Source organism: Mytilus galloprovincialis, chromosome 7 (assembly GCF_965363235.1).
Source record: "Mytilus galloprovincialis chromosome 7, xbMytGall1.hap1.1, whole genome shotgun sequence".
NCBI classification, from domain to species: Eukaryota; Metazoa; Mollusca; class Bivalvia; order Mytilida; family Mytilidae; genus Mytilus; species Mytilus galloprovincialis.
The window spans coordinates 44,042,043-44,066,748 of record NC_134844.1 but is presented as its reverse complement, the minus strand read 5'-3'; the positions used below and the strand labels follow the sequence as shown (position 1 = coordinate 44,066,748).

Sequence of the window (24,706 nt, the reverse complement as noted above, 5' to 3'; positions counted from 1 at the left end):
CATTGTCCAATTTTTCAAACATGATGTGATACTGCCCTATTGGATGAAGGAAATCTCTATTGATTTTGAGGTCACCAGTTCAAGGTCACAACAGCAGTTGAAAGACTATAAATTTGGTCAAAATATTGGTTTCCAGGTTATATAGTTAGAACCAAACTTACCCTTAGAATGTCATTGGAAAGGACACGACCCAATATCTTTATAACCATGTTACTTTTTTTTGTATCAACCATTCACCAAACTTAACTACAGAATAGCATTGTAATGGACAAGACCCTTTTAGATTTTGGGGTTAGAAAGTCAAGGTCACAATACATATTTTCCACTATTTAACAAATTTGTTAGCAGAGGTTTTATCTTGAAACCAACAAAATTCAGACTTGATGACTATACTTACTAGCTATGAGATATAGCTTTACTATATTTAGTCTACATAATTACAGTTGGGTATACATGACTGTATAATAGGAAAATTAAAAAACAAACTGATTATAAAAATTTTAATATAAAACTGTAAGCTCATTTTTAAATTCAAATACATGTTGTAGTTTAAGATAGACTAAGAAATAACAACAGATCATATATAGTGTTCACAGCAAAATATCCTGAGTAGGTGCTTTTCCCTGTTCATATATTTTGTTTCAATATTTCGAATTATGTCAAAATTGGCAAACTAATACAGAGACTGTGACCATGAAGTAGATCTAAATTTAAAAGCTTTTATTTGAATGTAAATTTATGGATCTATATGAAGCATTTAAGGATACAAATTCATGGGAAAATGATACATAAAAAAAAATTCATGTTCCATTACAAAAATTAGTGGACTGTAAGAGTTATGAATGTCTCAGTAAAAGTTTTAAAACAAAATATGAAAAAGTGAAAATTGTTCATCCGCCTTCAATTGACCACTGTATGTTTTTGTTCTATGTGTACAGTGAAAAAGAAAAATCTTTGTTCATGGGATAAATTATTTTAAGTTCCTTGAATTAACTAATTTGTAAAATTAGTATCTAACAAAAACAAAAAAGTTTTCAAGCATGTGTTAATATTTAAAAAAAACAGTGTTGTACTTCATTTTACTTCATTTTAATTCATCACATCTTTTTGATGCACTCGGTTCACGAGTCAATACACCAAGACTTATACAAATTTTAGCTAAATCTTTCAAATCAATACAATTTCAGATAATATGCATGGAGCAATCTAAAAAATTAAAGTCTTGAAAATTAATATTGTTTTAGTGAAACAGCTTGATTAAGTTGATTTAAAAAAAATACCTGAGATATACCTGAGAATTCTGATATTTTGTTAACAGCTCTTGATAAACAAATCTCATAAAAACAGAATTTCCAGTTTAAGAAGAATAAGTAAAATCTAAAAGTGTGAAAAGGTATAAACAATTTTAAAGCAAAATTTAAACAGTAGTAACTTTGAAAACATAAGATACGGAGGAATAATTACTAATTTGATTTAATTTTTTTCTTTAAAACCGATATTTGACTAGAAAATATGGCAGCTAAAGCCATAGCTATAAATGTTGGTAAACTACTGAAAAAATCTTATTCAATACAAACATCTAAAGGAAAACTTAGTTTTGAATTCAAATAAATAGGTGAAAAGTTTATGCTTTGAAATAACAAAATTATCCCTTATTAACAGTAAGTCTATGGAGGTCTACTCAAACTTGCATTGAAATATATTTTGGAAAATTCAATGTATGTACATATTTACTCAAAATTAAGCTTTCACATAATTTTATTTCCTTTTATGTCAATATAATTAATAACAAAAACACTATAAAAAAAATACACAATAAATGAAATTAATTAATAAAATGAAAATGATTTAAATAGTGCTAAAATCAATAATTAATGAAAATTTTAAACAAATTGATAGTTTTCTCTAGCTACATTGAGTCTCATTCTTCTGAGCAAGTTTTCTGGTTTCCCTGGTACATCATAAAGATTCTTCCAGTCTACTTTGTTAGGTCGCAACAACCCACAAAAACTTATACCAAGTATATCTATCAGATTAGATAAGGGACCTCGGCTGAAAAAGAAAATATACATATCAAATTTTGATTTAAAAACTGCTCAATATGCAGAACATTATAATCCTAAGTGATCTACATTTGTAATTTTTGAAAATAGTATTTTAGAAGTTAAACACAGACAGAATATTCCAGTAAGGTTATACACAGTCAGAATCCTCCATCAGGGTTAAACACAGTCAGAACACTCACATTAGGGTTATACACAGACAAAATGCTCCCATTAGGGATAATCTTAGTCAGAATACTATACTCCATCATAGTTAAACACAGACAGAATACTCCAATTAAGGTTAAACACAGTCAAAATACTCATATCAGGGTTAAATAGTCAAAATACTCACTTAAAAGGACTTTTAGGTTGGTGTTTACATTTCTCTCCATCATCATGGCTGTGGCCAACCTCTTTGTCCTGGTCTTCAGAATGGAAATATTTATATCTGTGAGCATTTAATCTTTCATTGGTTGTCATGGCCAACCACATAACCTATGAAAATAAAGATTACAAAATATAACAAAGGTTAGTTACCATGCTAGTTTTGAAGATTTGTAAAAAAAAAATCCTGTCATTAAATTTTTAATTTTTGTGATGATCAAATAGGATACATGTAAGCTTTGGGAAATATATAATTGGGGAAAAATATATTGGCCATTAACGTCATCTCACTTGGTAATTATAAATTATTTTATCATGCAATATAAAGCTTACTATTGAACAAATAGCAGGTACATAAAAGTCTCCTGTTCCTCGCTTAAGTGTTTAGCAAGCGGTCGTGTGAATCTTTCTTTTTGCGTAACAGTTAATTTTTGGGTCCTCTTCACAGTCAGTGTTTATAAACTATATTGATTTCTTTGAAAAATCTGAGACAACTTTTTAGATTAAACAACTAAAGCTTCAAGTGTCAGATGTAAGTTGTAGGATAAATACAATATATGTACATTGTCATAATTTGCACATCAGCATTTAGAGATTCCTGTACTGTGATATCATAAATTCATATAATGATGAAAACTGTTTACAGATAAAGTCTTGCCTAAGTGAATTGATAACTGACACAAGGTCACACAACTGATGCAATTACTGGAAACAGTTTGACCTAGGACATTCTATAACTACCTGGTAAAGCTGACAAACTAATAAGATTCCAACCCAACAGAAATGGAAAGCAGCATTCAAAGCTATCCATGTTACCCAGGGACTTAGGGTCTACTTATACATACCTGGTAAAGCTGACAAACTAGTAAGATTCCAACCCAACAGAAATGGAAAGCAGTATTCAAAGCTATCCATGTTACCCAGGGACCTAGGGTCTACTTATACATACCTGGTAAGGCTGACAAACTAATAAGATTCTAACCCAACAGAAATGGAAAGCAGTATTCAAAGCTATCCATGTTACCCAGGGACCTAGGGTCTACTTATACATACCTGGTAAAGCTGACAAACTAGTAAGATTCCAACCCAACAGAAATGGAAAGCTGCATTCAAAGCTATCCATGTTACCCAGGGACTTAGGGTCTACTTATACATACCTGGTAAAGCTGACAAACTAGTAAGATTCCAACCCAACAGAAATGGAAAGCTGCATTCAAAGCTATCCATGTTACCCAGGGAGAATTTTTCACTAATTTGTAAGATACTCCTGTAATTCCTTCTTCGTAGAAATCAAAAGGCACAACGTTATTCCAATCTGAAAAACAAAAATACATTTTTTATTTGTAATTTCAATACATAATATGCTTGTAAAGAAATTTGAATATAAAAGTTGCTTGTCCAGTATCCTCAGCATTATAGTTCTACACGTTTTTTTATTATTGGTTTAAATTGAGACCAAGATTGATTTCAATTCACCCTGTCATTTTCAGAAAAGTTTGTTTTTATTTACAGTATATATATCAGCAGATATAAAACATTATGCTAGGTGTATAGTTCATACTGTCTCTTTGTACAAAAATAATCTTGACGTATTTAATCATTACCTTTATCCAACAACTGGCCATATATCAGCCTTACAGACAAGGCTAGATAGTATTTAAACACAATAAATATACATGGATTAAGACACTGCACTTCTTTTCCTTTCGGCTCTTGCTTTTTTATCTGTGACATTATGCAATAATTCCATACAGTTGCCTTTCTTATCATTTAAATACCTATATTCTTTTCCTTTTTCTTCAAAATAGACATTAAGCTCAGAGCATCAAAACTATATTATGTTCCATGTGGCAAATATGGATACCAGCCCAGTAGTCAGCACTTTTTGTGTTGACATGAATTATCATTGATATGGTTATATTTATAAATTAACAGTTTACAAATTTTTGAATTTTTGAAATACTAAGGGTTTTCTACCTCAGGCATAGATTACCTTAGCTAGATTTGGCAAAACTTTTAGGAATTTTGTTCCTCAATGCTCTTCAACTTCATACTTTATTTGGCCTTTTTAACTTTATTGGATTCGAGCGTCACTGATGAGTCTTTTGTAGACGAAACGCACGTCTGGCTTATATAAAAAAATAGTCCTGGTATCTATGATGAGTTTATTTATATACATGTGTATATTTATTTTAATTTGCCACAGAACAAGTCTCATTCATATTTATCTGCTTCCCCAGATTTATATGAATAACTAAAATAGATACGAAGAGACATTGTAATTTGTTATATGTTATTGTTTAAGTTTCATACTTACACAATTTACAGCCATACATACACCAACATATCATACCAAACAGGAAAAATAAGTATCCAATGAAGTATTTATGGTTATTTGCACCTGAAAACAGTAGTTTTAATCATTCAATATACAGTTTCATCATGTAAATACCTGTCTTACTTTAAACATTAGTAAATACGTAGTTAGAATTAACAAACAAAATGTATGTAACCAAATTAGTCTTCTAAAATTGTTACATGCTTCTTTGAATTCTTATATGTGACAAAACAATCAAAATTGATTCTTGTGAGGTTTTTTTTCTGTTTACACAGGTTGAATTACTAAATAATGTTCACTGTGTGTCCAGATTCAATTGGTATTAGCAACTCAATAATCTTGTCATGTGCCTCCCCATAGTTTTCTTAAATTTCCTGAATCTCCTGCTCTGCCCTGTTGCCGGCTAGGGAGTCGAAACTCAATTTTTTTGAAATTGTAATCCAGCTCAACTGGTGCCTGGTCCTAGTTACTCTGTTTGCGAGTTAGTTATCAGCTTTATTTTACCAGTGGTTCACATTAATGTCAACATCTTATAATTTTCTTTCATTTAAAAAAAAATATATGACCTTACCAACACAATTATCTATCCAGGGACAGTGATGATCCATTTTAGCCACACATTTATTACATATACCACAATGTTTGGATCTTAATGGTCTATGTACTAAACAGGTACTACAGAATTCTTGTAATGTTAGAGTCTGTGTTTCTGCTAAATCTAATACAGTCTACAAAATATATCAGATATAGTATATAGAAGCTCTAACTCTTCTAGGAAAAATATTAAAATTTAAACTTATGATAAAAGAAAACAGTTTTATAAATACCCCAATGCTGTGAATGTACATGGTTGTCATATACAAAAAAAACCTCTTAATTTAAAAAAAAATCGTTCCAAAATGAATTCAAATTTTTCCTGCTACATAAATGGGAACAGTACTCAAAGGAACTTCAGTAATGTGTAACATATATATGTGGACACTGCTACAGAAATTTATTATATGTGCATTTATTATTTAATATCCAGATGTTATCCCCCCTTGATCACAATTTTCACTTTTTCTTCTTGAAGATTCAATATGATAAATGTTGTACAAAGGAAACTGGAAGGTATAAAAAAAAACTTGCGCAAACAGTAAAACTTTCTACTATTTAAATTTTATTCTAAATAAATTAACATTTTGACTGAGGATTAACACAGTGATTGTAGTTTTTTTTTGTAAACGTCTCAGAATATTATCAGATTGTTACAGATTGTCCCTCATTCAATGCTAATGTTACCTTCATTTTCTGTTCTCTGTTTGTGTCAATAAATCCTGGGTCTGACTTCCAAGCTTTTACAAAGTTATACGTCAGTAAAATTGTATTTATGGTAAATAAAATGTTTAGTTTCATGCTATCTACATCTGTATACAAGTTAAGGAAACAATGGATCATTTGGTTCACTAATAGAAAGTTAGATAGATACTTTATTCTCATAAGGTGGTACCTAACACTACAGGGAGATAACTCTTTAAAATCATCTAAACGTTTTAATTACCTTGTGTTATTAAGGGAATATTAAGATTCTCAATGATCAAAATAAGTGTTTGTCAAACTGCTATATAACCAGTGTAATTTTTATGATTAAACGGTTGGTACAAATTTTTCGAAATTTTTATATATTTGTCGAAGGGTCAAAGTAAATAATTTGTCAAAATTTTAAGAAAATTAAACAAGCCAAATTAATTTTAGTTAATGTGTTGGGTACCGCCTTAAAACCAAATATAAGTTTACAGAGATACATACAATATGAATTCAAATACAATAGTTGAGGTAAACAAATGCAGTAGTATATAGTAAAAATGATGTACAAAATTATGATGGTGTACACCTTTAGTGACATGTATAATAAAAGATTTAACTAAATAGAAAGAAATCAGTATGATGCTTATATGCGTTTTCATTTACATGGAGGGACTAACTTTGTTATTAATACATTTCATAAATAAACAAAGTTTTTTCAAAACTGATTGCTTTTAAGAAGCATTCAATTCAAAAATGTATATATGAAAAGGTTTAGGTCAACTTATTTCAGGCCTTGACAGAAATAAAGTAAGTAAGTAAGTAATTAGTTTATTACAGTATTAAATTACCAGAACATAGTATATATGTCAAGTAAAATAATTCCTAAGCAAAAGCAAAACTTTGAAAATATGAGGACTATTTTGGTATATTTTTTTTTATGTCAAATGAAAACTGAAGGAATTTGGATAATTGCAGAACCTTTGCTGGCCCATTATTATGAATATGAATTATGAAATAAAAAAATTATGAATGATCATTTCAATTTCAGCCCTTCATGAACCTTATCTTTAATGTGACGAGGATACTTTTTGTGATTTTATCTAAATACTATCAAACATACTGCAATGGACAAGTAAAAACATTAAAATTTTGTGACAAAGCATACAGTACATTTAAAATTTTGAATCTCATTGATTATTAAACCATATAAATTCAAAAACAAACTGCCAATGTTTTATCAGTCTATTTATAGCAGTGTGACCTTTAAATGACCTTAAATAAGGATACAAGGCAAACAATAGGCAATCCATGTGTAGTACATCCAAACTTTTGTGGCAAGATACAGAGGTAAAGGTATCACATTCATTATATTCTCATCAAAGAAAAACCTGAAAAAAACAAATAAATTTTCTCAATGCTTTGAATTTCTGAAATATCTTTAACAAATTACTACATCACCATTATACACAAATTTATACAAGTTTGATAAATTTTCTTGCAACTAGTTGGTTAAATATCAATGATTTATAGTAGTTCAAAGATGGTATCTGTTTGATATTGAAAATAACATTGCTATATTAAATAGTGTGCTTCAAGCTACTGTACCTTAGATTAACCAGAATTAAAGTGAATGATTTTGAAAAAAAAATGTTGAATTCGTTTTTCATTAAATGAAATTGTAGTTGACAAGTTAAAAGGAAATTAGTTGAATCCAATACAATTTTAGCAATGTGGAAGAAAAAGGTTTTATTGACCTAACATTAATATATTTCTAATATCTGCAGGCCAAAAGAGATAGATTATACTTTAGTGAATTAACCTTTAATCCAACTTCAACATGTTTGTATCCTAAAAGGGATATGCAATGTTGGAGTTGATTTCACATAAAAAGTACCATTCCTACCAAACATGACACTACAATTAACATTATTGTTTGCACTTAGTGTAAAGAGGTGGATAACAGTTGATATTTTGTTGAAGAAAAGTCTTTGTTAAATAGTTATAAATTTGTCAAATGTTTTCAAGAGTAAGTTCAGAACAATGTAATTAATAGTCAATAAATAATCACATGCTGATGCCTTTTTTTATAATATGTCTTATATAAATATAGTTATAGTCAAACACTTGAAACACTTGATTGTTTTAAACAGCATATAAATCTTCTGAGGCATTCAAAACATTTAGAAAAAAATAGTTGATTACAAAGGTAGAAAGGGACTAACTGTCTGCAGATCTGGAATCCACCAAAGGCTAGTAGAGCTAAAAGTATCTTCATATAGATAGGTGCTGTCATTTCTGGAATGTAACCAACCACAAACAAGGCTACAAATGGGAAGGTCCACATCACTCGCTTTCTAAAGGCCTAAAAGTAAAAGATGAACAAAATTCTTATCATTATTGAAAAAAAATCAGATTTCAAAATGAATTTTAACCAAGTTAGTAATAAATGTTGTTGGAAATATAATGACTTTCTTAAACTGTTTTTAATTATAATTAACCCTTATCATGCAGGACCTGTAATATTAGTCATACCCAAAATACCGTTATTTTGCTCTAATGGCTCTCCATACTTTTAGAGGTCAACTTTGTAACATTAATTTCTAGGTGTGTGCATTTAACCTCAACTTACGCAATTCATAGTCATGTTTCACATGTATAATTTTCATTTTGAGTTTAAATTACGAACTTTGAAAATTGAAATCGGATAAAACAGGTTTTTTTTAAGGGGTAGGCATCCCTTCAATGTTTAACACACACAGTTCAGTTGTAAATTTGGCCAATTTTCAATAAAGTTTACATGACTTAAATTGATTTATGTTAAGTTTGGACATGTTCATTACATACCTTGTCTGAAGTATATCTTGTAAGGCAGTTAGATTTGCCTGAACCTCTCATTTCACTAATCTGTCTTAATCTTTTCACTAGATTTGGTAATTTAGCTGCTACTGCCATATCTATTGGAGTTTCTCCCTGTATAAAAAAAACTATATCTATGAGCAATTTGTATACATGTAAAAAAAAGGGTAACATTTTCCATCAGGTATGTGGAGCAAAATTTCATATTGTAAGTAGACATTCTTAACAAATATTTATACACAGACCCCAAGAATAGCATTGTTGTAAAATAATAACTAATTAAAGAATGCATTTTCTATTGAAAATAATCCATTTGATTTCCGTTTGTTAAAAAATATGCAGATAAAACATGCTTTGTTAATTTTCGTTCCATTGCAATGGACCTCTTGATTTTCTGTTCTTATCAAAGAAGATTCTTCAAATATGTTTGAAAAGTTTTATGAGATCTATTCAAATTGCTCCCTTATGACCTCAAATTTCTCAACAGACGTTATTTGTAAAAGCCAAGAAAATGACATGATTAGACTCAAAAATAGTCTAAGAGTAAATAAATATTTTTTGCTGATGGACTAACCTTGTGATTTGATACATTTATTTCAGCTTTGGCATCTAATAACAGCTTGGCAGCACATGTGTTTCCTGTCACACAAGCGAAGTGTAATGGTGTGTTACCAAGGGCATTATCTGCCTTGTTGACAGTTGCTCCAAAGGTTAACAGCATACGTGTTGGGTCATACCTGAAATATAAGGCAGTTTTTATATATTGTTTGATTGATTGGTGTTAAACACCACTTTTAGCACTATTGTGTCAGTTTTTATCAGAAAGAACCACAGACCTTTGGTAACAAAACAGACAATCATACTAAATTAAAGATTAGATTCAAGTGCATCAGCACCAGAACACACAGCCCCTGTGGTGACTGGCTAGTGACACAGTTGTTTGACTTCTTGACCACTCAGCCACCAAGTAGTTTTTATACAAATTATAATTGCATTTTTTTGGATTATACTTTCTTTATACGACCGCAGAAGTTGAACCCTGAACAGTTGGGGCAAGTATGGACACAATATTCAAGCTTGATACAGCTCTGAATTTTGATTGCAATCAAATTTTTGGCATTACATGAGTTTCTGACACAAAACAAATGTCAAGATCTTACAAACCTATTGCGCAATATTGTGCAATTAAAGATGTCTTCTTTAAACTTACAAAAATTTGGAATTTGAGAAATTTGAAGAAAAATAAGTTGAAAACAACTACCTCTCCCCTTTTTTTGAAATTAGTCCAAAACCTGACATTTCTTTATACATAATATACAAGTAGTGAAGGGAGGTAAATCCGAACATACCCAACATTGTATATTAAATGTTTTAGAATTACCTCCCTTTCACTGCTTATAAATTGTCTTAATTGTCCATTGACCAGAAATACCTATTTTTTTTCCTTTTTTGACCCTAATTCCGAAACATTTTGAGCCATAACCCGCCAAAGTCAATACTAACAATTCCTTCATGGTATGGAAAATTGTGGTTTAATTTCAGAGAGATTCATACACTTAAGTATAAGTTATTGTTTGAAAACTACAAAAATTATTATTTTTGGCCCCTTTTTTGGCCCCTAATTCCTAATCTATAGGGACCATAACCCCCAAAATCAATCCCATTCCTTTAGTGGTATTGAACCTTCTTGTAAAAATTTATAGAAATCCATACAATTAAACACAAGTTAATGTCTGTAAACTAGAAAAATGCTTCTTTTTGGCCCTTTTTTGGCCCCTTTTTCCTACATATTCGATAATTAACCCCAAACTGAATCCCAGACTTCCCTATGTTATATGGAAACTTGTGGTACAATGTCAGAGAGATCCATACAGTGACACACAAGATATTGTCTTGAAACTAGAAAAATGTTTGTTTTTGGACCCTTTTTGGCCCTTAATTCCTAGACTGTTTGCCCAATAACCCCTTAAAATAAATTCAACCTTCTTCTAATGGTATTAAACATTGTGGTACAATTTCAGAACAATTGAAATACTAATACACAATTTTTCGTCCTGAAACTAGATAAATGCTGTTTTTGGCCCCTTTGGGCCCCTAACTCCTAAACCTTATAGACCATAACCCCCAAAAGCAATCCCAAACATCCTTATGTGGTTATAAACATTATGTTAAAATTTTATTGATTTCTTTTTACTTATTCAAAAGTTATTATCCGGAAACAATCCGTCTTCAGACTACGACGTGATACCAATATACGACCAAATTTTTTTTTAATTTTTGCGGTCGTATAAAAATGAATTACAAATCACATAAGTGGACTTAAAAGAAATCAGATAAATAGTTCAGCTATCTTCCTAACAAATACAAACCATCGGTTAGTTGAATTAAGATACTGTCGGATTTCTTGATAATATCAAATAAAATGTTCATGTAATACAACAAAGAGCCATTTCTGTATATAACTATGACAAATTGCCAAAATGTTGAATATGTATTTTCATTTTTGTTGCATTTATACTCATGTGTATTTGTACATTTGTACTTGCCAGAAAATGTTCTGCAATACACAATGGCTATAATTTGAAGATTATCTGTGGTTGACCAACACAATAATTTTCAACAATAAGAAATCAAACCAAGATGCAAAATATAATAATTCTTTTGAGCGGTAGTGTTTTTTTGTGATTACCATTCAAATCTAATATAACATACCCAAATACTCTGTGACAGGCATACATTAAAGGTGTCATTCCATTTTTATCTATCATGTCCACATCATTACCCTTGGCAATTAAGTATGCCACAATGGCTGTGTGGCCAAACTGTGCCGCTAAGTGGATACACCTACAACCTATAAATTAAGCATACACAGCTGTAACAATTAACTATACAATGAAATAGGATTGGTTTGCTGAAGTGAGAACCTATGCTGATATTGGTTGTAGATAAGTGTCTTTTTAAGAATAATTTCTGAATCAAGCCAAAGCATAAATTTTGATATTTACATTTTATCATAATGACATTGACCAACAAATGTCACTAAAAAGCTGCTTCCATAGTAATGATTTTTAATTGCAATTCATTTCAAACAAATGTACAAACCTTCTCCATCAAGTATGGTTGGATCAGCTCCATATGACATGAGAAGTACCACTGTAGATAAATGACCCTGTCTGAAATAAACAGAATTTCTTTATTTCAATAACATAAGTTAAAGTTATACATGTATATACATGAAATTCTTTAAAAAGGAATGATTATTACCCAACAGTTTTCGGCTCAAGTAGGATATACGGTACTATAGTTCCAGCTTTTGCAATAAATTCATACGTGTATGTATTCATGAGTAACAAAGTTAAAACTGTTTAAATTTTACATTAAACTGAAATAAATGAGTGATTTACAGGTTGACAAGTCGACAGGTTGACAATTTTAAAAATGTTATGGTTGGAATAAGTGGTTGACAAGTTGACAAGTCGACAGGTTGACAATTTTAAAAATGTTATGGTTGAAATAAGTGGTTGACAGGTTGACAAGTCGACAGGTTGACAGGTTGATAATTTAATATAATAACAATTAAGTTATGGTTGACAAGTCGACAGGTTGACAAGTTGATAAAATGACTGATTAAAAAAAAAAATATAAAAGTTATAACTCAATACTTGTAAAAAAGGTTAAAATCTGAAGTTAATTTTATTTTATTTAATGGATGATGTACTTTTATTTACTTGTTTAATTGTAAAATTAAACCCTTCAACCTGTCAACCTGTCAACCTTAACATTTGTCAACCTGTCAACTTGTCGACCTTAACATTTGTCAACCTGTCAACCTGTCGACCTTAACACTTATCAAACTGTCAACCTGTCGACCGTAACACTTGTCAACCTGTCAACCTTAACACTTGTCAACCTGTCAACTTTTAAACTTGTCGACCTATATAGTGTCAACCTGTCGACCTGTCAGTCTGTAAATTTATGTCACTATATCACTAATGGAAAGCTGAATACTAAAATTTATGATAAAAGGGATGATTTTTCATTTCCTATCGTTAATTATCCGTTTTTAGATGGTGACGTTCCCTTGTCACCATCTTACGGTGTTTATATATCTCAACTTGTACGATTCGCTCGTGTATGTAACAATGTTTTAGATTTTAACGAGAGAAATTTATGTATTACTGAAAAATTATTACACCAGGGTTTTCGATATCACAAACTAGTCAAAACATTTACTAAATTTTATCATCGGTATAAAGACATCATTCGTAAATATAGCTCAACATGCAGACTTCTAATACGTTCAGGTATTTCACATCCAATTTTTTATGGTAATATTCTTTATAAAGCACAAAGGTGTCAGTATTCACCTCAGAAACTTACAAAACCTTTGAATAGACTTATTAAGAAGGGATATAATTATGATACTGTTGTCAAGTCATTAAAGATTGCATATTTTGGCGTTAATATTGAGTCACTGATAAGGTCTTTGCATCGGAACTAAACATATTTATTCTAAAAACAGTTGTTGGCATGACACGGGTTATGTTCTTCTCATATATGTTATGATGGTATGATACTAAACCCCTAACGGGAAGGATTGTGCCTGATGTTCATATAATGAAATCATAATCTTTCAGTCAGTTTAATTGAAGTCTGGAGCTGGCATGTCAGTTAACTGCTAGTAGTCTGTTGTTATTTATGAATTATTGTCATTTTGTTTATTTTCTTTGGTTACATCTTCTGACATCAGACTCGGATTTCTCTTGAACTGAATTTTAATGTGCGTATTGTTATGCGTTTACTTTACTACATTGGTTAGAGGTATAGGGGGAGGGTTGAGATCTCACAAACATGTTTAACCCCGCCGCATTTTTGCGCCTGTCCCAAGTCAGGAGCCTCTGGCCTTTGTTAGTCTTGTATTATTTTAATTTTAGTTTCTTGTGTACAATTTGGAAATTAGTATGGCGTTCATTATCACTGGACTAGTATATTTTTGTTTAGGGGCCAGCTGAGGGACGCCTCCGGGTGCGGGAATTTCTCGCTACATTGAAGACCTGTTGGTGACCCTCTGCTGTTGTTTTTTATTTGGTCGGGTTGTTGTCTCTTTGACACATTCCCCATTTCCATTCTCAATTTTATATACACCGATTTACTTCTAAAGTTAAACCGATTCATTACTCTGTTCTTCCGAAGGAACTACAGTATCGTTTATCCTACTTGACCCCAGTTTTCTATATTTATGCCTTTAATACAAAATTGTAAATGTAACTGTGAAATTTAAACCAAATCAAAGAGCAGAATGCTCTGAGGGATACGATTGCCATATAGTTTTCATTGACACATGTATAGCAGTTCTGCCAACTTTTTATTAAGCAAATTCGTGAGATTTGGACAAAATAGAAAAGATCAAAGAGGAAAAAATTGATCCAAGAATACTGCTGCAAAAAAGCATGAACATGCGTGAGTCTCACACATTTTTGGCAGCCCTGGCCTTGAAGGCATAAAACTTTGCTCAGTGCTTGGAGCACAAAAATCATGCTCGAAACAAGAAATCAAGCAATTTCATTGGTTGATTTTCGAGTATGAGTACAAAAAAACTGACTCGAAAGTTTTATGACCGCAAGGCCTGGTACAGCTGGATAGTATTATTTTCAAAACTAACTCAACTGCATATTGCAAAGGTAATATAAAATCTGAATAGTCACTCAACTTTAAAAATAGCTAATCCCAGATACAAGTGTACGAGCAATGTCCTTATTGTGTTTTATTTGTGTGCTATCAATTCCAAGTTTACTTTCCACAGCAGTCACTGAGAGAGAGACAGAAGGTATTTCACTTCATAGTTAGAGATTACTCTGATGTCCGACGGCTGATTTGCCAGACAAGCTGGGCCCGTGGGGGACTTTTATGCTAGTATACTTAAATTACAAACTTAAATAGTCCCAGTCCCATATATTATATCAAGTATTATTGGATGCCGAATTGAATTTTAAATATATAGATGCCGATTTAACCAGGTGCCGATTTGACTTTTTCTATGGGTGCCGATTTGACTTGTACCCAGTAATCTCGGACTATTCACTTCGTATCTTATCACCGTTAATTCTAGGAGGAACCCCATCTCTAAATCTTTAATTATTAATTTCCTTTGGGTCAGTGGGCATGAATCCTTCCGTACACACTCCTCTGTTTAAATTGAGATCGTTCTTAATATAATACGATAACGAGTTAATTTTTTCTTGACGATTTTGACGGGAAATACTTCGGAAAGGGAGACAGCTCGAAACGATAATATGGAAGACTCCATTTCGGCTAAAGGGGTGTTATAGGTAAAACTTCATTGATTTTAATTTAAACTAGATATCATTGAGATGGGAGCCATCTCTGTGGGCCCCGCTGTCAATAACGTGGGGTAAATAAGTTGTATGGATAATCTGATATGAAGCATTATTTGAAGTTATTACATAGTCTCATGTGTGATTTTGATCTAAGATTTTAAGTTAAAACTGATAAATATTCTCATCTTACTTTCATAGTATAATAGTGATATGACTGCATGATGTGAACTCATTGATTACTACTCTAAGGTGACTTCTGGATATATGGATTGATGTTTGAACAATATGTTTAAAGGTGCTGCCCAATTGATATTTGTCACATATTTTTAGAATTATGCCTTCAATATATTATGACCCACCAAGTATAAAGTATGAAATATTAATGGTTCTCGAGAGGTAGAGCGGACACAATTTGTTAAGAACAACGAACAGATGGACAGACCGACAGACTGATCTTAGACCTAGGATGCATACATTATGACACATTCTCTTGTGTTGGTTAATATATATGTTAAGTTGAAAATGTTTGTCAGGTATAAAGTATGAAATAATAACAGCTGTCCTCTCAAAATATAATGTGGATCAAATTTGTTAGCGATGGACAGACCAACAGACAGACAGACCTATGACCTAGGAAGTGGTACATATATCATGACACACCCTCTGGTGTTGGTTAAAATAGATGTCAAGTATAATATTTGAAATCATAACGGTTTTCAAGATATAGAGCGGACACAATCTTCACCACAGGACACAGGGTTGTCAACTGAAACCAAAGTTTTTTTGACGTTGACCTTTGACCTAGGAAGTTGTACATACATCATGACACGCCCTCTGGTGGTGGTTAAAATGTATGACAAGTATATACTTTGAAATCATAACGATTATCTAGATATGGATCGGACACGATCTTCACCACAGGACACAGGATTGTCAACTCGAAACCAAAGTTTTTGACCTTGCCCTTTGACCTAGGAAGTTGTACATACATCATGACACACCCTCTGGTGGTTGTTAAAATGGATGTCAAGTATAAACTTTGAAATCATAATGGTTATCTAGATATGGAGCGGACACGATCTTCACCACAGGACACGGGGTTGTCAACTGAAACCAAAGTTTTTGACCTTGACCTTTGACCTAGGAAGTTGTACATACAACATGACACACCCTCTGGTGTTGGTTAATAATCATGTTAAGTATTAAGTATGAAATCATAACGGTTCTCTAGATATGGAGCGGACACGAAAGTGTTACGGACAGACGGACGGACGGACGGACGGACAGACGGACGGACGGACAGACTGATCACTATAGGGCGACCCGCCGTCGGCGGGGCCCTAATGATGCATATGATTTTAAATTATGCAACAACATTATTAAACCCTCAATAGCAGGCAGACATAGAAAGAATCCAATGAGTTTCAAATTAATTAATAAGCTGGGAATCCAGAACAACCACTCAATCTGATACCCCTTGAAATCTAGAAAACTATACGCATATGCGCATTAATACATAAACAAACCCGCGACTTGGGATTTGGAACAAGAACGTTTATTTAATTTATATGATGAATGAGTCTCAATTTCTTTATGAGAGTACAGTATCAGTTACATAACGGTAAAATATAGAAAACTCCACTTCAGTTCTTATATATGACAGAAATAGAATTATCGGAATTCAAAGAACTCTCGCATTTATCAAAACTGGGGAATTCCCTCTGACGTGTTTCTAAATTTATAAAAACACTAAATATAAATACTGCTTAATTCTGATTTTCCGTGTTGTTAAAAACACGCATATAAGTCAAGGGAAAAATCAAACATGAAGATTATGAGAAGAACATTACAGGAAAGTTGTTTATGTTCAATCCTTTTGCTTGTTTTTACCTTTTAAAGCAAGACAATTATAAGAATCTGAGATGTTGCTGAATGTTTAGAATAAAACAGTTGACGTGAGGGAATGAGCCCTGAGTCAATGGTAAAAGTCTACAGATTGCTTAAAAGCAATCGTATCCCAAAAACTTGATAACTAGTTACTAGTCTGGGATAATGATATGGCCAAGGCAATTCTGCAGTTATAAATGTATGTACAAAATGTTTTCCTGATATGACAAGACAAGTATATTTCCTGTATGATATCACTAATTTATTTACTGTGTGTCTAGCTTGTAAATGTATAATTATATATGCAATTGTTAATGTATAATTGTTATCCTCTTGTAGCACCATATGTGTGTCTAAGTTGTAATAAATTGTCTTCTCTTGGTTTCCATTTGATACAGATAACCTTTGTTATAGGTTGCACTGTGTTTTCACATTTGGTATAAATCAAAGAAATATCTTATAATCCATAAGATTCTGAAAAGAAAATATTCTGGAGATTTTATCTTATGGGTAAAATTTACTATACCTTGTTGCCCAGTGTAGTGCTGTTGAATTAAGATCTCCACCAAACTTATCCACTATAGCCCCTTTATCTATCAGATATCTGAAATAACAAAAAATATTTAAAACAGCTACTCATATGTTGTAGTAAAAATTCTATTAGAACTGTTTTTGTTATCTAAAAGGCATTAAAACATTTTGGTTCAACATTTGTTCTTAACAGTTTTCACAGTAAACTTTTGCATCAACAGGCCCAATGCTTACCTTTTGGAAAATTTTGTACTGATTCTATTTATAGCTAGTACTAGAAATTTTTACAGGCCCAATAGTAATTTTACAAGCTTAGACTTGTGAAACCTGTTGTTGAGGGTGAAGGCTGTTAATGTGTTAATCTTCAAATATTGAATAATAATTTTAGAGTAATGCAGTACCTTACATTTGTAAATGAGCAAATTATGAGTGGAGTTTATTTTGAGTTCAAAACGTAAAATTTGTACAATGGATCTTGTCTCCTGAACACAGTTCTCTTTATTACAAGTCATGTACTTGTCTGTGTGTTGATATGTTTTTACCATGAAATATGAGAAACAGTGTAAACTTTTGTTGTTAAGTTCATATTACATATATAATATATTATCACAAGTGTGTGGTTCCAATGGCAATATTTCTGGTTTAGACTATAGTCTGTTCTGCAGAAAGAAGTCTATATCACTTTTTCTCTGCATATTATTAACAATACAAAGAAGATATCCTACACAAGTTCTTGTCCATTCAGTTTCCCTTTTGTATCACATCATTTGTAACATGAATGATAAATTTTCCGTTGATCTTTTAGTGAGTTAATTCGGTTATTTTTAGAGGTGTGCGTTAACTGATTGATATTTTAGTAATTTCACTCTACAATCCCGCCGTTGAGAATACTCGTTTGAATATCAAAGAATGGGAGGAGCTTAATCCAGTGCATTAACTTCCATCTTAAAAGTTGTTAATGCACAATCTAGCTCCGCCTCCTTTGGATAGTAATTAGGGAGCAACCATTTAACTTCAAGGGAGGCTATGGTTAAATGTCCGAGTCGGAAATTTCTTTTACGCGCAAAGCGCTATCAATCTTGTTTAGTTTTCCAATGCTTACAATCAAATTATTTTTTCAATATATATAAAACTATAAGATAGGGGGAAAATCTGGATTCCAAATTTTTTTTTGTAATCTGCTTGACCAGAATATTTCTTCTTTCTCATCAAATTGAAATAAAAATATCTCTTTAGAAAAAAAACCATACCCTCCCTCTTTATATAGTTAAAACGTCATTCCCTCAATGAAAGATTTAAACAAAATAAAACAGAAATGACTATACATTTTCCTACAGTTGTTTTGCTTGGATACATGTTTTATCATGTCGAAATGAATAGTCTAAAAAAATACATGGCACTTGATGTTCAGTAATTTTCTTAATTTCATAAATAACTATTTTCGTGTATTGAAAATGCTTCAAACATTTGTCCCTGAACCTTGCACACATTCAACATGTAACCTTTGCAATCAATTAAAAGATCTTTCCCCAGTTTTAGGGAATTAAAGAAGATTTTGATTTACTTTATAATTGTTATTAGGGATATGTTTCCTTTTAAACACAACGTCCTTAGAAACTTCACGTTTTTTTTTTGGATTTGAGGGCAAATAAACAGAGAATAAAATTTTGCATTACCCCGCCACCCCACTCACCCCCCTTTTTTCTCTCCCAACCACACCACCTTTTCAAGATTTTTTTGGGAAGAAAAAATATTCAATAACACATAAATGACTATCAAGTATGAATCCTACGGCAACAATTCTTTTAATTTTAAACGTACCTTTATCTGACAACCAAATCTAACTGACCTCTGCTGCATGTGTTAATTTTCTGGAAATCAGATATCGTATCACGCCACTATTTGATTGACATATTGAAAAGTGCAGTTAAGCTTTATTGGTCAGGGTTTAACTTTTGATATGTGTCATAGCCCATTAATGTTACAAATCATATATAGACACGCCTTACTCATTAACATATTTAATTCACTCAAAGCTACGCTTTTTCTGAATTAAATATGTTAATGAGTAAAAGGCGTGCTATATATAACTTGTAACACATTAAGTGTAGTTGTCATGTTTGTAGTAAAAGAATTTATACATACCTGATGATATCAATTCTATTATTGATAGAAGCCCAGTGTAAAAGACTGACATTTTCTTTATCCATCTCGTTCACATCATACCCTCCTTCCACCAACTCCTGAACTCTGCCAAATGCTCCATACTGTACAGCTTTAACAATCCCATAATTCCTGGCATCCTCTTGACCCTGACCTTGCTGGTCTGTTGTTGCTGGCTGGAGTGGCACTGCAGAGTCTACTCTATTTAAACCATTGTCACCCTCCTACAAGGAATGATAAATACATGTATATATAAATACACTTTAATAATGCCTGAGGACATGAATGCACCTGCTCTAGCTTTGAAATTCAGAAAGACAGGAGGGAATGAAAGAATGACAGAAAGAAGAAAGGATGGAAAGAAGATCAAGGGCAACACTTAATGTCCAATATATTATCTAGACAGGCCATCAAAAAATTACTATGAGGTTATGACCTTGGCAAAGGGATTCATATTCATTTTAATTTCAAGCAAACTTCAAGTTTTCACTGCAAATAGGTTAAAAATGTAAGAAAAGAATTCAAATTATATCTGTTTTCGTTTTTCATTTAGTCTTATAAACATACTGATAATATATTTTGCTACCACAAGTCTTTTAACTTTTACAAACAAGTTGAATAAATGCTACTTTTACAAAAAATGCAGAATTAATTAGATACCAGAACACACCTGCAAAATCGCAGGCTTTAGAGTGTGGTTGAAAGTATGTAGTGTTGTAGGAAGAAATTTTCTAAAAGATTTAATGACTGGAGAATTTCAGGAAAGGAATCAAAAGGCATAGGTACTTGGGTACAGGACAATTGTATTCTACCCCTCCTCCTTTTTTTTTCTCCAAAATTCCCATTTTTTTCTTTTCTGTTTATTTCAATAATATTAGCGTCTATCTGTATATTATAAACATTTATTAATAAATAAATTTGGTGTTTTTTCTGCCTTCTGATTGGTTAAAATTATTAGTTTTATTTTCAATGTTGTCAATTTTGATGGTGACACGCCCACTCTGACGTTGTGTATTCATACGCCAACATGTGTGTACGTGTTATTGTTAATATACATACATTGTAATATAAAAAGTTCTTTGAGCCTTATTTTTGATAAAAATTTATTTATAATGAATGGTAATAATTTATTTTGATTTTTTGAACCATAAAACTAATTTTTGACTCTTCACATTTTACATAATCTGCTTCGCGAATTATTCAATGTGAAGAGTCAAAAGTTAGTTTTATGGTTCAATAAATTCAAAATAGATAATAGCCATTCATTAACTATAAATGAAGTGTATTTGCTTTTTACTATCAATTCTCAGTTTACTAATCGATCCACGACGGTCATTGATACATTATATAGACCCTCTTTATTTAAAAAACTTTGTCACTGCCGTTTATAGTAAACTTGAAAATGATAGCAGATAGCAAATACACTTTTTTGATAGTATATATGTATGTTCAAAGTGAAGAGAAAAACGCAAACCAGAAGTCTACTATGACTTAACATTCTGCCCAATGACGGAATCAATATCCGCCCGCATTTTTTCCCGTTTTGCTCCCGAAATAACTCAATCTGAATTATCATAAGAATGGATGACAAATGCGACTATATATTGTACCTATAGAACAAAGAGGCATGATGATTAATTTATTGTGGAAGGAGGAGAAGCGACACACAAAACGAGGTCTTCTCTTTTAATAGTATAAATAGGAAGATGTGGTATGAGTGCCTATGAGACAACTCTTCATCTAAGTTACAATTTATAAAAGTAAACCATTATAGGTCAAGGTACAGTCTACAACACGAAGCCTTGGCGTACACCGACCAGAAAGCTATAAAGGGCCCCAAAAAATTACTAGTGTAAAACCATTCAGTCAACTTTTACAATTTCCACTGACATTCTTAACCCTAGGCAAGACCTGAAAGATCAATTATTACAACGATTGGCAGTAATCCTGTAATCCTCAATATTTTTTATTACATGTAATTGCTATTTAATCGATTACAGCAAAAATTATCATGTAGGGTGCAGCTCGGTGTATCCACACACCTACATGTATAAAGACTTATGACTTCACTTCAATCAACTGATAAAACCAATAATTAGATATTTTAGTGTGAAGACATTCATAACACAGTTTTATTTCTTAAAATCTTTTGTTTGTATGGTTTCACCCTCAAGATTTAATGAAATGCATGTCCAATATTAAGGAAACCCCTGTGGTTGTGTTGAGAGTTCCTCAAATGCCTGGTGATTTCAAGCATGCCTTCCTAAAATATCTTATTTTGAAAAAGGATAAGATTTTTGACAACGAAATTTAGTTGAATTTGAACCAAATACACTGCCAAGGATGCAGAGCAAGTTTTATTTCATTCTTTAATATATAAATGTAATTTTTTTAATGGAAATAGGCTAAATACAAATGTATGGTAAATCACAGGATTGCAGTTATAAATTAACCCCTGAACTTATCAATTTTATTCTTTGCTATCTCTTCAGAAGTCTAAACAATTTTATTTGTGTTACCATAGGCAGATCAAGGGGGGCCCAGGCCCCCCCCCCCCCTTTTGTGGGAAAAATTTGGTTGATTATATAGGGAATCACTGAAGCATGACTGGAGCCCCCCCTTAGGCAAAGTTCTGGATCCGCCACTAGTTACTGTGAGGATATATCGAAATCAGCTAAAGCGCGACATCACTGGCGGTCGGGGACTCCACTGTAATCATTGGTTCCAGGGGATGAATGGGGACAATTGGTTGGAACCCCCCTTTAACCTGGGGTTGGAACTCAACCTTTTAAAAATGACTGGATCTTGCATAATTAATCAATAACCCTAAAATTATATTTACTAAATTTATAAAGGTGGAACATAGACTTACCATTGTTAACTGGCCATTTGATTTCAATTAGAAGATAGTATACTGGACTATTTTACCTATATATAAATGTCTGATAGGTACAAACGAATCAGATGAAGAGAAAAATATAGAAGCGGGATACTGAATCACGTCAGGGCATATATAAATTGCCTCTGGGGAGTAAGGGGCGTCATGGTTACGCTACGGAATGTGCAATTGTAAAGCTTCTATGCCTCTTTGACGTATACTTTTACAACTTTATGTGGCTGTTTGTTTTAGAATTTGGTTTATACCTGTTGGTAAAGGGGCTGTATTGGATTACAAGAGGGGTCAACTTCTGGTTCCATCATTTCGAAAGACAGTTTACCAGGAAGTAATAATCTATAACTAAATATAAGACCAAATGGGGTGGTCATGTACAAGTTCCGGAAATTAAACACGACGGCATCACATTATAATTATTTTTAACAAGTGAATAGTTTTATCTGGAAATAATTCAGTATAAAGTCCCAGATTTCATAGCGGGTGTAAAATTGAAATTGCTTCTGCATGAAAAAACAGCAATTAATTCTGCGCATTGTCAAAAAATTACCTGCTTTAATTTTTCTTTATCTTTTGCAATTTTTTCATTTTTGTTTATATTTTTGGCTGAATTTTGGACACAACAATTTTTTCTTTTGGCAGATTTTTTTATTTATTTTTTTTTTTTTTTTGCTAAGTCAAGTTAACTTTTTCCTATACATATTTTCGTAAATATGTTTTTTAAAGGTGCCCAAACTGAAATTAGAATACGAATCATTTTGTTTCAAGTAAATAATGATTCGTATTCTAATTTCAGTTTGGGCACCTTTAAAAAACATATTTACGAAAATGTTTATTTTAGACTAATTGCAATTTAGATATTCCAGGAGCGTAGCTACGTTTACGTCAAAACGCCCGGGCGTACACTTGAATTTTAGTAAACAAATTATTTTTATCTAAATAAATTAAAAAGAACTGGTTCAAAGCACATCAGCCTTCTAAATCTGTTTTCAGACAGTAGCTTTTAATTGCGAATAAAAGTGACAACATTTATTTTTCAATCAAATGGTACCGTGTTATTTTTTTATTCATTTTTTTGTCAAAGTCTGAATCTACTGTGAATTCTACTTACTTCCCTTTGGTTTAACTGAATTATTTCATTAACTGCTGATATTCGATATGTGTTTGCAGTTTTATCGAACCTGCAACATTATTTCGCGAAAGAGTGACAGAGATCATAGGTTTCGTTGGCGTCGTAACCATATAGATTGAGTATGTGGTTCAAGATGTTTTAATATCGTTGACTTTGTCAAACCTTCATGAAATTTTCAAAGCAAAAAGTTGACCAGAAGTTTTTTGTGATAAAAAAACTTATAGTACCAGTTTATAATGATGAAATAATATTTCAAATGTTCCCGTATTTTACTGATAAAAAGGAATTTCTTTTTGAAGTAAACATGTAGATACAGTCTGGGGTAAAAGTTTGTTGCACATCAATAACTTTGTCAAACCTTCATCGAATTTTATGAATCTATGGCAGAAGGTTTTTTTTATTAAGAAAAATTTTGAAAGTATTATTTTTTTCATTTTTCAGTTGACAACGCACTTTTAGCAATTAACAGTCGTTCTGGGATTACAAGTTTTACATGATCAATTTGAAACCTTCAGAGATTTTCATAAAACTTGGGTAGAAGTTAATATTCCAGATCAAGACTTTTTTTTCTAAGAAAATGTTTGATCTTTTTTAAAACCTGTAATGAAACGAAAAATAAATTCTCTTTTCGCGGTAAGTAATCCCAGGCAAAAATCAAGGTTTTTAACGGAACCCTTGACGAATTGCCATATTGACCTGAACATCTATGAAAATTATTTACTTCATTTCATTAATGAAATGTACACAAACTAGGGGTTTTAGTTGAAACATATTTTGTTAAAGTGGATTGGGGAAACAAGTTATTGTAACTTATATTAATCCCTTCCCACTTGCAGGTGCGAATGCTGGCTT

General features: G+C 31.9%; 1 protein-coding gene across 2 annotated transcripts; it reads right to left on the bottom strand.

Annotated features, from left to right (window-relative positions):
- Positions 1-1,121: 1,121 nt before the first annotated feature.
- LOC143083079 (palmitoyltransferase ZDHHC17-like) lies at positions 1,122-23,055 on the bottom strand. 2 transcript variants are annotated; one of them, XM_076259274.1, is made up of 15 exons: positions 22,974-23,055; positions 19,812-20,053; positions 17,662-17,739; positions 12,013-12,083; positions 11,623-11,761; positions 9,485-9,647; positions 8,899-9,024; positions 8,277-8,416; positions 7,342-7,442; positions 6,049-6,173; positions 5,339-5,495; positions 4,747-4,830; positions 3,587-3,744; positions 2,398-2,540; positions 1,122-2,052 (listed from the first exon to the last, which is right to left on the bottom strand). In XM_076259274.1, exons 1-15 carry the CDS (start codon positions 23,028-23,030, stop codon positions 1,884-1,886), a joined length of 1,953 nt encoding a protein of 650 aa, XP_076115389.1. In that variant the 5' UTR covers positions 23,031-23,055; the 3' UTR covers positions 1,122-1,883. The 2 variants fall into 2 exon arrangements, with proteins under 2 accessions (XP_076115389.1, XP_076115390.1); XM_076259275.1 differs by lacking the exon at positions 22,974-23,055 and adding an exon at positions 22,702-22,836.
- Positions 23,056-24,706: the final 1,651 nt, after the last annotated feature.